The sequence below is a fragment of the Tauraco erythrolophus genome, chromosome 2, assembly GCF_009769465.1.
Source record: "Tauraco erythrolophus isolate bTauEry1 chromosome 2, bTauEry1.pri, whole genome shotgun sequence".
Taxonomy (NCBI): Eukaryota; Metazoa; Chordata; class Aves; order Musophagiformes; family Musophagidae; genus Tauraco; species Tauraco erythrolophus.
The window spans coordinates 113,343,065-113,360,144 of NC_141466.1; the positions used below are offsets into that span (position 1 = coordinate 113,343,065).

Here is a 17,080-nt window from a genome sequence, read left to right on the forward strand (position 1 = left end):
ACACAAAGAGAGCTGGTCCGGCTGAGGAGGAAGAAGAGGTCAACACCTTTGCACTGTCGCAACAAGCAGGAAAAGCTGCAGTTAGTGGTGGCTCTCTTGCCACAAAGCTGCTGGCAAGCAGCATTCCAGCCTGCTCTAAGACCCAAGTGAAAGGAAGCATCAGTAGGTTTGAAGCAGGCTACATCGCCCGAGGGATGCCTTTACTGTCATCTGTCCAGGACACAGCTGCTCCTCAGACACAGAAATGCAGCTCTGCAAGTGCTTTCCATATGCAGGACCAAGAGGAAGCAATTACAGAAGTCACTGTTTGAATTGGAACTAGTGAGAGAAAAGATACGAGATGGAGAGAGAAGAAAAGCTTTTTACCTTTTCTATTTTCTGCTCACAACCCTTGCAAGTACTTCTGTTAGACTTGGCATATTCTGCAGCAAAGTCATTTAGGCTCTTCTCAGCCTTGCCACCTCCTTCCTGGTCCCCTCCTTTTCCTGAAGAACAAAGAAAACACAGAGTTCAGCTTTAAAAGGCATTCTTTTATTCTCTTATTCTCTGTCCCAGATTGTTAGTAGTCCGGATTAATAAACCTCTGTGTTCCAGCAACTTGTCTGTCAAGAATTTGAATACACAGCAAGATACGCAGTCCATGCTCAAAAGCACTTTTAAAATAGAAACAGTTCTTTAAACAGCCAAGTAGCAATCATACAGGATTGCTTATTTCATGACTTTAAAAGACTTTCAAAGGTGCACAGACTTGACCCTTTTTACTTCCTTCCTGAAAGTAGTGTAAAACGAGACCTTACTGAAGAACTGACTGTAACAGGAGTCACAAACAGCTCTGCTTCAAAGCAGAACTCCTCTTCCCAACGGCCGATTTCCTTTTATTTTTTGCATTACTGCATTTCAACACACAGACATCAATTTAAAACTGCCCAGCATCCTTGGTTTACACGGTGAGTTCAGTCTGCTCTGTACCTGGACCCTTCTCACTTGCTCCGCTGACTCACTAGTTCATGGTGTAACAATTTCAAAGAGCCACCACAACCATACCCTGCAGTGAAGGTACCATTAAAACAACATACTCCAACAGCATTTGTAAATATTAAAGAACTGAAAACAAAACACACCAATCACGATAACAAGAAATATTTGGCAATACATCTGCCAACCGATTTGGCTTTCTCCCTTGTTGATTTAACATGCTGGATCATATGCCAGCGTCCTAGCCCTGGAGTGGAGAGACGCCACAACAATTCTTCCGACATCACTGGCTGAAGGGACACGGCAACCAAATAACCGCAATAACAGCTTGAGAAGAGGGGGCATAGTTCCAGTTGAATCTCCAAACACCAGGAGACCTCCACTTACCTCCTCCAGGGCCTCCAGTTTCAATGGCTTTCTTGATTTTCTCCTGATCTTCCCACCGGAGCTCAGTGAAGCCGTCAATGTCCGCGTGGGACACGATGCGAGCCCGCTTCCAGAAGCAGCTGTAGTGGTGCCAGTGAGGGACTTTGCCATCAAACATGGGCGACTACGAACAAAGTACATTAGGCCAAGATGAAGCAACTCAGACAGACTCAAGGGGAAAAAAAAAAGCAAGATAAAAAGGAGTACCTGGGTAAACACAAGTGATTTTCTTTTTTTTTTAAATTAAGATATGAATGCTATTTAGGACAAAGCCTAAGAAGAAAATCTAATCTGTCAGACAAGCTGCTAGAGAGAGATCCCAAAGGGGACAGATATAGAAGCAACATTTACCTAGCTTAACCAGTTCATCGCCCCACTGCTTACCCTGTTTGTTTTACTCAAAACAAAAAGGTCATAGCCTCCACATGGCTATTCCAACCCTGAGCAGACAAGGAGAGGTTTCTTCTCTATAAGAATCAGAAGATCTGCAGGTACCAGCAAAGTAGAACAGAGGCTGTGGAAAAAGTAACATGAGCAACAGCACGTGGCTCATCTGCTACAACCTCCTTCGAGACTGCCGGAGCACAAGAGGCTGTTGGCCTTCCTTCTGCAGGATCCCCGAGCGCAACACACAATCCCTTTGACAGCCACTTCTCAAGCAAGTTGTCCGTGACCCCTGGAAAGCCCATCACCAGGAACAGGACAGGAGGAGCAGCTCCAAGGACTGTGGCCCAAATAAATTCCTGAGGGGGCCGCAGGAGGCAGAGGCAAAATTTAAGAGAAACACCAGAGCCCAATGAAGTCCTGCACCAACACATAAGCATCGCCCAAGTCTTCCCTGAGCTCCAGAGTGCCCTGCGTTGCACCAGCCTCATGGAAGTATTCTGCTTGCTTATGACTCAGATACATTAAGTACCAACCTGGCATCGTTCCGGTTACCCATCAGACAAAATAACCGTGTAGAGGTTTGGCTGTAAGTAACGCACGCAAACAACTGGTGTATTAATAATACTGAGTGTTGCATAATTATTCTTACTGATGATACAGAATGAACGACCTAGGAAAACGTTCTACTTATCACTCACCAGCAGAAGGGAGATCTCCAAGCTGAAAACAACAGCAGAGAGTTTCATGCATGAGCAGGAAGGAGGAGGAAAGAGATTCAAAGACCACTGCATAGGACTGGGACAGCTGGGAGCCCCAATTACAACTAACCATCAACCAAAACAGTAAGAGGACATCTATATTTCCAGCTGGACTCTTCCCACAAGCCAGGATTTGGATTATCCTGTTACCCTCACAGCACCACAGCCACACAGCAGCCACCCTGGGCTTGCTCTCAATGTGTCTGGAAGTTACACACAGGTCTGGCACTGAAAGCTGGTCACCCTTGAGCCCTGGGCTCGTGTTTGGAGTTTTCCTGAAGGACTCCTCATGGCTACATTCCTAACACAAAAGCTTGCGGGGCATAAGGCACCAGGGTGCATGGCAGAGGGCACAGCTGGCTCAATCTTTAAGATAACCATGCAAGTAGTGAGTAGATCTCCTTCACTACACAGAGCTGAGCACCTGGAGCACGACTTTGCTCTGTCTGGGAAATGAAACCTCTAGGCGAGATAGACCTTGTTTACACAACTGCTCTCAGCTCACCTATCTCTAGACTATAGCTTCCTAAACAAAACATGGAAAAAAAGAGTCCAATTCACTTTCCCATTGCACACGCAGATAACAGAAACTGCTCGGTTCCAGCTGGAAGTAAGAGTCAAAGGCATGCTGATCGTGCCCGCGCTGTGCCAAACATCGAGCATCCCACCATTGCTCAGGGCTCTTCACTTCAAAAAACAAAACAAAAGGACAGTTATAGAAGAAATGGCACCCAGCTAATGACTTGGTCTAGGCCTGCCTTTAATTTATTTCTTCTGCACAATTTGCAAAAGACCTCTGTGCACTGAAGGCGGCGCAGAGGCTGCTCCACAGGGGATTTCCCCAAGAGGAAACAAGAGGCCCGCGTGCTCTGGTGAAATTTGGGCCCTTGCAGGGGGGATGCTCAGCTGCAGGGTGTGAAAAGTGCTCTGCTGGCACAAAAGCTGACAGGGGACAGAGGGAGCCCTTTGCAGAAGAAATGACGCAAATTCAAGAAGGTTGTGGGGGGAAAAATAAATAAATACAAGTGGTTGGTGTAAGACCAGCAGTTTTGGGGAGATGGTTGGCTAAAAGGCAGTGGCTCTGTGAAGGATGCCACAGTCCCAGCTGTCCCCCTCCACCTGCCCCCAGGAGATGGCTCGATAAACCTAACCCTACAAAATCAAACATGCTCCCTGAACTAAGGCAGGCAGCGGTCGGCTCGCATCAGCATAAACCGCTGGGAAAGACAGGGAGAGACAACAAACGTGCAGGAACCGGCGAAAGAGCAGCAGGAGCAGGGTAGGAGAGCGGCCACCTCCAGCAAGCGACCGAGGGCAGCAGGAGAAACAAAAGAAGAGGGCGGCAGGAACACGTGCGAGCACACGCTGCAGCTGAGCATCCTTCCCAGGAGAGGGGGGTTCTGGGGAACAAAACCCGCCCCCTTCGGGGAAACAGCTCCTGCCTCCAACCCGGGCAGACCTGTCAGCCCTGCCCCGGCAGCCAGGCATGCCCCAGGGGGAGCCGAGCCCCCCTCCGCCTCAGGCAGCCCGGGCCCTTCCTCGCCCGTCTCCAGGCTCAGCCTCTCCCAGGAGTACGAGGGACTCTCGGTCGCACAGAGGGGGTACGTTCTCCAGAAATCGCTCCTCAGCACCCACCTGCAGGGCTCTGCTCTAGCCTTCGCACCCCCGTCCTTGTTAACCTTCCATAAATAAACAAATACACGTATATGCACTCGCCTATCTTTCACAAGGCACAGCAACACACGCCAAATTCAGCCCGCCGTCCCTTCGCACCACCGGAGCGCTGCGGGTGCCTCTCCATTCCTCTCGCTAGAGACAGGCCCAGGCCCGCAGCCTGGGAGCGCAGCCCTTCGCCCTTCCCGAGCAAACCCCCACCTCCCCGAAGAGCAAACCCCCACCTCCCCTGCTGAGAGGCCGGATCCCTCCCCATCCTCCCACAACCGGGTGCGATTTCAGGCCGGTCAAGGCGGCTTGTACAGATCTGTGCACAATTCCCAGCCCTCCAACACCAGACGGGGCCCTTCCCTTCGTTTTGAAAAGAAGCCGAGCAAGTCTCTTCCCCAAAAGGCAAATAATTTGGGGACAGCTGACAGCAAAACAGGCCTTCGCGTTCGGTTTGTTAATTGCACCCCAGCTCTCTGTTTCATGCCTGCGATGTGCCAGCCAGCTCCGTAAAAGCAGCCCTCCACCGCCGGCAGCCCAAGCCTGACCGCCCACCCGACAGGCCCTAAGAGGAAACGGAGTGGAAAACACCGGACCGTTCGCGACCTCCGGCATGTTTCGGCCCCAGTTTTTCCATCTCATACGCAAAGGACCTTCCGAACGGACATTTCTCTGACGAGACGCGGAACACCCCGAGTGGCAGACGCTTCCCGCGGCACGGACAAGTCGAGCCGAGCCGCCCTGCTCGCTCCCCTCCTACGCCCACCTCCCGCTCCCCCGCTCCGTCCTCGCCGGAGGGCAACAAAGAGCTTCTATGAGCGCCCCCGAGCCGACCCCGCCGCCGCTGCAATCCTCCGCTAAGGCACTTAACGGCGAACTTTGCACCGCCTCACCTCCCGACGGCTTTACGAGCCCAGGCGACCGACAACACCCCCCCCCCCCCCCCCCCCCCCGCGACCCGCACGGCGACCGACCCCGCGGGGAGCGGCTCCCACCCGATCCCATCCCTGGGAGCGGCGGGGAGCGTTGCGGGCAGCGGTGCTGCAGGGCCCGGCGCCGCTGCGGAGACCGCAAGGAACAGCGGGCGAAGGCACCGATGCTAAAAATAGCCCGCGCTCGCCTCCGCGGCGGAGAGAGGCGCGGCCGAGCGGCTCCGGACCGCCGCAGCGGGCGCAAGGAGGGGAGCCCCGGCCTGGCCCCGCCACCCCCGGCCGAGCCGCCGCCGGTGCGGAGCCGAGCGGTCAGCCCGCCATCCCTCCCTGCCGGCCCGGGCCCCGCCACGCGGTACCTGCACCATGAGGGCCAGACGCAGCGAGTCCTTAGCGATGCTCTCGCCGCACTTCTTGCAGGAAGCGCGACCGCTCTTGGCGTACTCCGCCCGGTACAGCTTCTCTGCGGGCTCCGCCATCGCCGCTGTAGCTCCCGCCGCCGCGGAACCACCCCGCACCGCGCACCCACCGCCCCGCGCTAACCTCCCCCCACCCCCGACACGGGAGAGCTAGCCGAGCGCCGAGCTCCCACCCCCGCCTCAGCGGCCGGTCGGATCTGCCGCTCGGGCATCGATTCGGCGTGCCTGGCGGCGCCTGGAACGTTCCGGTTCGCTACAGTGTATCAATGGGGGGTGGGGAGCGGCGGCGGATCACGTGGCGGCTGTGTCCCTCGGCGCGGCTGGGCCCCGCGGGGGTCGTTCCGCTTCCGGCGCCACGCGGGTGCGGGCCTGCCCGAGCCACTCGCAGGCTGACGGAGCCCGTTCGCCTCCCGTTCCCTGGCCCGCGCTGGAGAACGGGTGTCCTCTTCCCCTAAAAAAGCCCTCACGAGAAGTTAACTCGGTGAAAGAAAAGGGGGTGCAGAACGGTAACCGGCTTCTCCCGCTGCCTGTCCCTCTGCTCCATCACCCGCGCCTTTGGTCCGAGCTCTCCGGGCCCGGCAGTTTCTCTCGTACGGCTGCACGGACGGGCAGGAGCCCCTGGAGCTGAGAAAACGCCTTTCGTTAGCACCAGGCGAAGCCGCCTCCCGTCTCGGCGAGCACTTGCCGCCCTGCCCTGCCCTCCAGCCCCGAGGCAAACTCAGCCGGTCGCTTTCCCTGGCGTTCGGACCCTCAGGAGGTGCTGCGGCGTGGGGGCGTCAGTCGCCCCTCTGAGGAAACGCGGCACCCGGCTTTCTACCTGGCAAGCTCGGAAAAACACAGGCTCGGCTCCGGGGAGCCCCGGGAGGCGGAGAGAAACGGGGTGTTTTGTGTCCAGGCGCGCCGGTGCTGCTGCCTCAGGCAGCTGCTCCAGCCAGGGTAGAGCCTGCCGCGGAAAGCAGGCTGCCTGGATCTTGGGAGGACCTGTGCTTAGCAGCTATCCCTCGGCCAAAAACGGCCAGGTGATTTCACTCCCAGGCAGGAATTTCCTCCAGTCCCCGGGGATGACAGTATAGGTCCTAAAGACAGGAAAAAAGAGCTCTTCGTGTAGTTAAATCTTGGCTTTTTCTCTCCTTTAGGAGGTAATATCCTCTAGTATCAGCAGAGGGCATTGGTTCTGTAGCTTCACTGGAGAAGGGGAGACCACTGAAGTTATTCCAAACCCTCGCTGAGTATTTTTCATTACTTTTATTGTGATTCTGGAACTAGGGTTCAAGAAAAGAAGGATATTCAGTCCTGGGTGGGCTTCAGACAGCTCACAGGGATCAGTCGGAGTTGCACACCGGCATCTCAGCAAGCCTGTATGGCCTGAGATGTTAACGCATCTCCCTAATCTTGTGCTTTCCGTCTCCCAAGGTGTTTGCCTTGGCAGTGAACCCTCCGGCAGCGTACGGACTAGCAGCGTGCCGCGGTTGAAAGGAGGGTTCTGGTACAGATGTACCCTGAATACAGCACTACAGATTCGGGGAAGGAAGGGGGGAAAAAAAAAAAAAAAAAAAAAAAAAGATGTGTAAAGCACTAGATGGTGCTGCTTCCACACAGTCAGATACGGATTGCTCGGCACAGCAGTCTTCACTTTTTCGAGTTGCTTCTTACAGAAGTTCTTGAACCTGACACCAGCGGTTCAGAGGTACATCAGCTCATTTAGTCTCACACTGAAGAAAAGTGAAAGACTCAGGAGAGCTCACCTAGATGATCTGAACCAGGAGCTGGAGGTGGTTCCTATCCACTCTGCCCGGCATGTCTGCCAGGGGCTTTGCCCGTTTTGAAGGTGACCAGCAGTGAAGTGTGGAGTCGCGTTCACCCATTTCAACAAAATTACTGCCACTCTGCTCCATCAGGTTTTCTGAAAGAAAAGCAAATTACACACAAATAAAGGTTGACTCGCAAGAGTCGTCTTGAGTCAAATAAATTGACTGTTTAACTCGGATCCTGCCTCTCCCAGTGACTGTCTGCCAGGAGCTGATATAAGAAAGGCCAAGCAAGCAGTGCTTGCTCTCCCAAATATTTCCCAGTCTCCTGAGATTTGTGGCTCAGGGATTTCCTGCATGCCATCATCCTGGGGGGAATTCTTCTTCCAAGAATTTGTCCAGCTCCTCTGAAAATACTCCTTTGTTTATATGGTATTTATTTATAGGGTTCGAGCAAAAGAGAAATGGCTTCTTGTTAGTGTTTCCTCCGGCTGAGGCCATTTTCACTTCTAACGAAAGGCAGCTGTGTCTAAATACCAAAGTGCTGCTCCACAACCTGCAGCCTGGAGACCGGCTGGGGATCTGTAAGATACCATGAAGTAGCCTGCAGAACCATATACAGACATTTCCAGGCATGCAAGCCTGAAAACAAGCAAAGAAATTGACAGTAACAAACGACTCTTTGAAGTTTAGCCTAATTTTTTTTTTTGGTTGTGAATGCAAACCACTCAGCTAATACTATACAAAATGGGGTTTAGTGGATTTTCTTTTTTAAAAAGGGGGGTAGGTGGTTCTTCTGTATGAATGAGCTCAAACACTGCTTGAAAGGATCAAGCTCAAAGCTCTGAGCGCTTTATCTTTCAACCTTACTTTGAGAATGCGTACAGGAGTTTGTACAGTTATCACCAGTGTAAGTCATGCTGTGAAACAGAACATCTACAAAAAGAATTACACTGTTATGATTCTTTTTATTGCGATGTAATTTCCTCTGTAGGCAAACTATCAACCTGATTTGTGGTGTTAGAGTTGCCAAATCACATTAATCTTTTTTATAAATCTGTTGATCGCAACGGACTTGCCTCGCTCTGCACCTTTGTTGCCCAAGTGTGACACATGGATCACAGCACATCCCTTCCTCTCTCCCAGGGCAGTGGGGGACCAGCAAGGTAGTGCTCACGCAGGGCCCTCAGTAACACAAACAGTGCCAAGGATGCTAAGTTTTGTTACAAAACAGAGAACGCTTTGGCAGCAGCCGTGAGAAATGGCGTCCGCAAGGCCAGTTTCCTGAGGGACCATCCCTTTAAGTAAACGCAGTATTTTGACAGCCCCGGTATTTGGCTGCTGGGTTTTACCAGAGGCTGCAGAAGGAGCAGGGCAGTTAAAGAGGGAGAGATTTTTATGATCTCATGAAGGCCGTCTACATCCCTTTCTAACAATATTCCCTTCTCGGTGGGGATGCTGACTTCTGGGATCCTGCTGGATAACAAGTGCTGCTTGGACATGCGAGACCAATTGTTTGTTTTTCCTCTCTGTTACCAGAGCAGAAATCATGGGTTATAGCACCAAAATCCTTAGAGGTAAGTTTTGTTTATCTCCAAATCCTGATGCTGAGATGCCAAACTGGCTGTCAGTGCTTACAATTCGGTGCTTGCCAGGAAAAACTCATATCACACGTGCAACCATGGGCTCCCATAGCTCACCACGCTGCAGACAGGAGCATAAGTGAGGAAAGGGATCTAATCAAAGGGTCTGATTTGCAGGCTTCATAAATGTGGGAGAATTTGATTTTTTTTTTAAGCCTCTGTTTCTGGAGTCATGTCATTATATAGGAATCTCACTTACCTTTAGAATGCCCCCAGCAATTTCTGATGTCCAGAGGCAAACCTCAAAAAACCAGCAAAAACAGAAGAAAAGAGCAATCCAAGAAACCTCAGATCTGACAGTTGAGTATCTCTTGATGTGAAACTCAATGCCAAGTATTCAGGTGCCTGGCTTGTGACTTCATAGAATGAAATCACTTCAGGGCGCTTCAAAGAGTTGTCTTTTCCTTTCTAGGCACTTTTGCATTAGATCCCTCTGAAAGCCAGAGGGAAGCGGGTCAAACTCCCAGTACCAGAAAGCCATAAGGTATTTCTTTCTGGTACTTATTTCTTAAGTGTCACAGGACCAAATGCTTCCCGTCAAATTGTGCTGACAGTACCCTGAGCACTAAATCTTCCAGGCTGTGTTGCTTTGGGCTCCATTTCTGACACATACTTGAGATGCCTTCCTACAAGATTTCCACCCTGCTAAGCATCTCATAAAGGGTGAGAAAATGTTGGACATATATAGGGAACATTATTGCTTATAGCCTGTAGAGGATTCAGAACTTCTCTTGCTCAAGTCTGGATTTGTTGCTGGGGAAGACTTTACATTATCTGGCCTTCGGTATCTGACAGCTTGAGAGTTTTGTAACAAAAACCTGTTCAGTGCTAGGTTATCCTGTCTATACTGATGATCCGCTTCTTTCATGCTGCTGCACACAATCAGTATGGCTGGTATGACCCTGTTTGCACTTAGGCAGTAGGCCACAGGCAACAACTGCTCTGGCTCAGCTGTGCCTTCCCTGCTTAAGCAAGTGATGATCCCATTGACATCAGTGAGACTATGCCAATGGGAAAGAGATGCAAAATCATGCACCCCACATCTAACTGAGCATCATATTGTCTTTTCTTTCCACTGAATAAACCAGAGGGCTTATCTTCCTGTCTGAGGGTTGTAAAAATGTTTTGAATAGCTTAATAACTTCCCATGGCTCCTCTCTCCTGGATGATAGTTAACATATGCAATCTCTTAAACTGAATTTAGAGTGTTCCTGCAGGGCAGAGGTGGAGTTTTGGTGCCCAGAGCTGACTTCCTTCTCAGCCCTCCTGAGCAATTTTGCATTACAGACCATCACGGAACTCTCTGGGAAGCATCTCATGGTTCCTCCATTGTTTAGAAAACTTCCTTAAATAAACCTGTTTTTTCAGCTTTCCAGATGCCTGGGAAAATAGATGTGGGAAGACGCAAGGAAGGAGGGGGTGATAGAGAAGCTGCATTTCAGACTGACTGGGAGCTCAACTGAGGAGCCTTCTCTCAGTAAATTCAGTAGTAACGTAACAGTGGTGTGACTTACACATCCTGAGTCTGGGGAAGATTACAGCCTGAAGTCAGTGACAGGGAGCTGAGTGCAGCCACAGTACTCGCCATAGTTAGTATCTGGGTGCTTGCCAGGCTCTGAGGTTAGTCACTCTGACATTATCCCTGTATAGGAAGGACTGTGCCATTATCCCTGTTTTACAGTCCCCATGTGGCATCTGAGACACAAATGACTAGTTGATGAAATTAGAGTGGGAAATTAAAAAAGGGTAAAAGGAAATTTGTTCTCGTGGCAGGTTAATTAAACCACAGAGTCTACACCCAAAGGCAGATGTTGTGGCGAAGTAATGCTGAAAGAAATTATTTAGAGTTCTCCTAACTGCAAATGTTAAAAGGGACATAAAACATTGAGTTTTGGAGATTAAGCCCATACCTGATGAATGATGGTCATGAGGAGACATAACATGGGGAAGAGATGATCCTCAGTCTCACCGTGGGGCCTTCCTTTGAAACGCTCAGTCCAGTGAGTTGGAGATGAGTGAGCACTCGCTGAATGGGCAGCTGTGGTCCACTCTTGATTTCTGCCAGCTGCCAACAAGAATAAGAAATCACATCCGAGCAAAAGGCAGATCGCAGGTCTCCCGTATGCTGGGTTAATCCCATAGCCGTTTGGTTAGCCTTGGGTACAGTTCATGAAAAATTATGGAAAATGTTCAATAGCAGGAACCAGGAGAGAGAGTTGGAAAGTTCATGCTCTGAGATCTGTATGTGCCAGTCCCAAGCTGTAGCATTATGAAGAAGGAGTTTATTTAAGGCTGGTAGTTTCCCCACCTGAATCTCTAATCTCAAATACATCTTGTCTCCACATAGGCTTGAAACCAAGCTGTGATTCCTGACTAGAGCACCACACTACTCTGGCCCTGAGGCAGATGACCACACCTCTGGATTGCCAGATACCTGCCTACCTGTGCCAGCAGTCTAGGTATCCTCTGGTCCAGCACAGCTGCCAAAATACATCTTGGGAAGCACGAGAGACCAACTAGAGAGTCTGGATATGGCTCCCGGTTTGGGTTCTTGAAAATGAATAAAGAAAAGCAAAAAAGAAGAGCCAGAGGGCTAAAAGGGACAGAGGAGCCAATGACACTCTCGGTAGCATTGTGCTAGTGGGCTACAGAAGCAAATGACATTTCCACTGCCTTGCGCATGCTTTGCGGTAGATTGAGGCTGCACAGATCTATAGGTCCCTTCCACAGATATCACTCACCTCTGAAACAAATCCATCTTTGAAACGGCAATTTCGTACAGCATCCTACATTCTATCAAAAACAGTGAAACTGCACATGGAATTTGAATCATGTCAAGTTACCAACCCAGCTAGTATCTGTAATCTATCCCAAATCTAAATCTCATCTGATTTCAATGGACACAAACAGTTGAGACCTTGCTTTCCCAGCCCAGCTGAAGACAGATTTTGCTTTACTTGTACCTACATTGGCTCTTTTTGTCAGGCAAAGGCCTGACATGCATTTGTTCAGATGCTCTGCAGTTCTGCCCAGGTGAGCAGCAGGATATTTTTTCATGTCTTTGAGCACCCATTATGAGTCTAAGTCCAGTAATTCATTAAGTGCAACAAATGAGTGGTGACAGTGGAGGCTACCCTACCCCATAATTCATCTCCCTTGCCGCTTGTGGAGGAGGTTTCCTGTTACACTGGACAGACATGTCCTCATTGCTCTCACGGGCTTGCTCTCATTCTCAGTTGCCTTCAGACACAAATGTGTCTGGTCCCAGAAACTTTGTATGCTCTTTTTCCTCAGCTGCCTAAAATCTGTAAAATGCTTCCTGTCTATAGGACCCTGGGTTTGGCTAAGAGCTCAGCATTGCTGACAGTTGTTTAGAAAAGGTGAATATTTCTGCCTGGGTCATAACTTGGTCAAAAGCCAATCTAGCTCCTCTGGAGTTAGCTGATTTCAGAAAACTGTGAACTGCTTGTATAAAATGCTACAACAAGGAGCACTGACCATTTATCTAATCAAGTTTGCTTTTGAAGTATTTCTCGGCTCTGACTATTACAATTGCACAAGTTCATACCAATAAATATCTCCAAGTATGAATTTTATCTTGACAGTTTTCTTTTAAATTGTATATTCCTGATAGGGAATCTTAGTTTTCCTTTTTGACTAACAACAGGAGTTTGCTTAAAGGATACTTGGTTTCTTTGTCTTAATAAAAATGATCTTTTTTAAGGGCATCTGACGTATTCACAAATCTGCAAAATATTCAGCCGCTAATTTAGGTGCCTTGCCGGGTTCTATTCAGAATTCTAATTCTAGAGATCCCATTTACACAATTCACTCTGTAGTGATCACACAGAGAGGGAAGGCTGGAAGCAGAACTAGGAGTCCTGATGTCTGCCCTCCTCATCTTGGAGAACGTCAGCACTGAGTACCTATGTTTCAGTGTTGCTCTAATGAGAGCAAACCAAGTACAATCAGATTACTTTTGTTTGCACTGTGTTTGTAGACAAACTATACATGAAGCACACCAGAGAGCTAAAGCATAGAGGATAGTGATAATGGATGGCATAAATTGAAGAAAGCAATGATGAAAGTGACTGATTGATAAATACATCAGTCCAGAAAAAGACAACACATTTCAGAGGAAGATGTTAGTTTTCAGTAAAGCTGCAGTAATCTCTCCAGCTACTAAGTGAACTTTACAGAGGATTGGCAGCCCTGGCAACCAAAGTCCTCACTTCACCGAGAGAAAAACTGCATGAGGACAGTACAAAGCCAGTTTTGGCACCAATACATCTTATTCCTGGGCACACTGACCTCTTGGTAGGAGTAGAAGGGGAACCAATCCACCTCTTTTCTGAGGTGGGGGGCAGCCAGAGCCGGCTGTGCCATTGGTGCTGAGAAGCGGACACATCCCTTCTGCAAGTGAGCTGAGACCAGGTGCCCACTTCATGAGGCTTAGCACATGTTCAGCTGCTGGCAGCTAATTATGGATACGATCAACTTTCAATTACCTACAGGGAGCTTACATGGCCCTGACTTCCCGCAACACCGCTGGCTATGGTCCAGTGCTGTGGAGGGTGATGCAGAGGACAAGCAGCTCTTGCCTACCTTGGCATGCTGGCAGCGGCCACTGCTGCTGCCAAAAAAAACCAGCTTTGGCATTTCTCAAAGTGGAAGGCTCCAGGTTTGCTCACTGGGTCTTGTTTACAGGTACTTTGCCTTATCCCTGCTTTTGCTTGGTCTGAATAAGGGAGTAATTCCCGCCTGTCCCATCATCAGCTTTGGCAGAGGCCTCATTGCTATTCTCAGCCTCTTCAGGTCATGTCCCCTCTGCTGTGTCAGCCTGATCCCATGGTCTACAGTTACACTTCACATAGGCCTTTTGAAAGCGTGGTCCTCCTTTACAGTGTCTCTTTAACAGAATCAGCTAGTTGCAGATACCAGTGCCCAGGCCGGTAATCATCTGTTTCATTAAAGGACTGACAGATCAATGACCTCTGGGAGAGATCCTGGAGTCCTATGGTCTTCCTCTTTCCAGGGTTGCATGTGTTGCTACTAATTTGTTGTCATGTGCATGCTTATCTCAGTGGTTGCTCATTAAGTGAGACTCATTATCATTACTGCTGATGGGAAGAAATGCTCAGACCCCCCACTGAACCAAGAGTCTTGTAGGAGTGAATGAGGTATGATAACTTTCATTAGCTCCTTCTCTAACATCAAGAATTCAGTGACCAAAACCAGCAGGGAACATATATAGCAAGGAACTTGCATTTCCTAGCCAAGGGAAAGCATATGGAAATAAATTATCTAGGGCATGAAATGCTCGTGGTTCTCCCAAAGGAAAATACTGTTTAGTTTAATCGTTCTGCAACTAGTCTTAATTAGCTGTCATGTGTCATATTTCTATTCACATCCCCAGGAAACAAAATAGGCCAGTATATGACAGCATATGCTTCTCAGGACACAGTAAAAAATAAAAAAAAGAAAAAAAAAGCAAAAAATGTGTAGCAGCAGTTTGGTTTACACCAGCTTTCACACGGCACAACTTTCATACTGCACCTCTATTTTGGCCACCTGACACCTCAGAGGTCAGAGCATCCTGGCCAGGGAAGATCCTGGGGTGAAGCAGCCCCACACAGTCGCTCCTACCTGCAAGTTGGATCAGCAAACCGAGCCCGGAGCCGCTCTGAGGGATTTTGCTGTCGGTTGTGCTGGTCACAGCCAGCCTGCAGCGTCTGGCACAGCGGGGCAGAGAAGTCAGGCGAGGGCAGGTGATGGTGATGCCATGGTGAAGCAGCCAACGCCATTCCTATGTATCAGCAGTTCTCCTGGCCATGCTGATGCTGCTGTGGTGTCATTACTGAAACTGGGTGATGAACTGTATCTCTGCTGCTGAAACAGGCACTGAATTTTTCTCCAGTGCCTGTGTAGTTAGTGGCATGTACTTTTTCAGCTGCTATAAGGAAGATTAACACCCTTAGACTGATGTATGTTCTAGATTTCGAATGCCACTGACATGAAAAAAGAGGAGCTGGCAAAGCTTTCTGCCCTTCCTAGCCTTGATTCGGCAATGTTTCTGAACTCACTCAGGTGCACGAGTCTCATACGTATGCCTAGATTTAAACATACACTTAACATGTCGTGTTGGATTCTTAGGCCAGACGCCAAATACATATTTTCTTCATAACTTTGTATTATTATACAGTTATCTGTTGAGGTGACACTAGGACCCAAAAGTGTGAGCTTCAACAGGAGAAGAGACTTCCTTAGCTCTTCAATTACTTGAGAATGCCGTTCCCAAGAGACATTTTACTTCCAGCTCTCTCAGGTTTCCTGTTTCACGAATGTTACTCTTATGATGACACATTGCTGCCATTGCCACCAGGTGACCAATGCAAGGAGACAAATTCAGAGCTGAGCTTGAAGTCTGAAAACATTGACAGAATCACAACCTTTTACTCGGTCTTTGGCTCATTACAACCAACCAGTTTTAAAGGAGATCTGCATTCGTGAGGAGATCAGCACTTAACATCACATATCAAATCTACCTGGAAGGACAAAGGGCCATCTCACATGTGACCACCACAAAGTGCTGGGGTGCTCACAGGTTTTTCAAAAGAAAAATTGGACAATTTATTTGGAAACTTGTTTGGAGAGGGGTTTCCCTGTGGCTCTTTTTAGTGACAGATCTGGTCTGAGTTCCTTGATCTGTGCAAGGCTCTGAGTGACAGATCAAACATGATTTTTGTACACCACTTAAAGGGCATCTGAACCAGTAGCTCAGACTAATTGTCCTGGAGTTCTGTAGTATCAGAAGTCTCAGCCTGGATATACATTCTGTAACTATGCCTGCCTTTTTCTCTTATGTGATCCAAATTCTGCTAATTGGCAGTGTTTAGAGAAGACAGAGCCAGGCCCTTTGGAGAGGTGTACAGCGGAAGGATGAAAGGCAATAGAGACAATTTGAAACACAAGAAATTATTACTTTGATAGCAGGAAAAAAGAATTGTCATGAGTGTCATGAAGTGCTGGAACAGATGCCCAGGGAGGCTGTGGAATATCCATCCTTGGAGATATTCATAGCTCAGCTGGATGAGGCCCTGAGCAACCTGCTATTGCTGAACTTGATTTGAGCAGAGGCCAGCAGTGGTCCCTTTCCACTCACCTCAATCCATGTCTCTGTTATGAAGACTGTTAGCAGCACATGGAAAAAGTAATAATTTTCACATTTTCATAAAGGAGCAGTAATTCTTGTGTTCTTTGTGAAGAACCAATGCAGTAATATGGCATTTAACATGTCACCAAGGAGAAAGAGTCATAAACTACATACAGCATAAGGATCAAATTCTGCCAGTAGCTGAGCTTAATGCATTGACCTTAATGGAATTTGAGGGTGTTCATAAATTTATAAGATCAGATTTTACGAGAAAGAACCAGCATGTGATTCTTTTCACGCTAAAGTATCTGGCAAAATGTCCAGCAAGTTCAGTGAATGAAAGCATGGAATGCCTCAGTGTTCAAGATCAGAATATGCATTGTAGCAGAGTCTGATAAAGATTTGTGCAAAAAGCTTTGCACCATCCTTTTTTAGTAGCTAAAACCTGAAAGCACACCCCGAAAGGTGATGCCACGGCTGCTTTTTGAAGGGAGGCTGAAATTACAACCAGTTCCCTTCAGTTCCCTCCCTGGTGGCCTCTGCTGTTCTGGATGGCTTTCTGACTTCCAGTGACTTTTTCAGCAAAACCTGTTTCCACACTTGGTTTCAAATCCCACCTAACTTCTTCGTGGAAGAAAGACACAAACACCAGCTTGTCTCTTTTCAATCAAGAAACATGGAGTGCCAGAGGATGAAGCATTAGGTTCTTTGCTCTTGATTGAGGCTAATTAGTGTTTCATCTAAAGAAGATAAGAAAAACAATCCACTGGGTATTCAAGACAGAAATTGCCTGAACTCACAACCAGAGCCTGGAGAAACTGTACTGCCTGATACAACTCCAGAGGTTTCCAAATGCTTGTTTGAACATCTCATTGATGAGTGAGGAGGAAAGCTCATTTAAGACATCTTTTTTAGCTTGCTTTACAAGCAGTAGAAGTCTCTGCTTTTAAGAAGCTAAAAAAAATCCCCACACTCTGAGA

General features: G+C 48.6%; 1 protein-coding gene across 2 annotated transcripts in view; it reads right to left on the reverse strand.

Annotated features, from left to right (window-relative positions):
* The window catches only part of PARP1 (poly(ADP-ribose) polymerase 1), a 34,116-nt gene extending 28,500 nt beyond the window's left edge, over positions 1–5,616 (reverse strand). The window contains exons 1-3 of one of the 2 annotated variants that reach the window (XM_086629822.1): positions 5,497–5,616; positions 1,363–1,525; positions 367–476 (exon numbers count right to left, since the gene is read on the reverse strand). In XM_086629822.1, the coding sequence (XP_086485948.1) occupies positions 367–476; positions 1,363–1,525; positions 5,497–5,616 (393 nt within the window). Of the gene's footprint in view, positions 1–366; positions 486–1,362; positions 1,526–5,496 lie in introns of both variants that reach the window. The other variant, XM_086629815.1, reaches the window with a different exon arrangement.
* Positions 5,617–17,080: the final 11,464 nt, after the last annotated feature.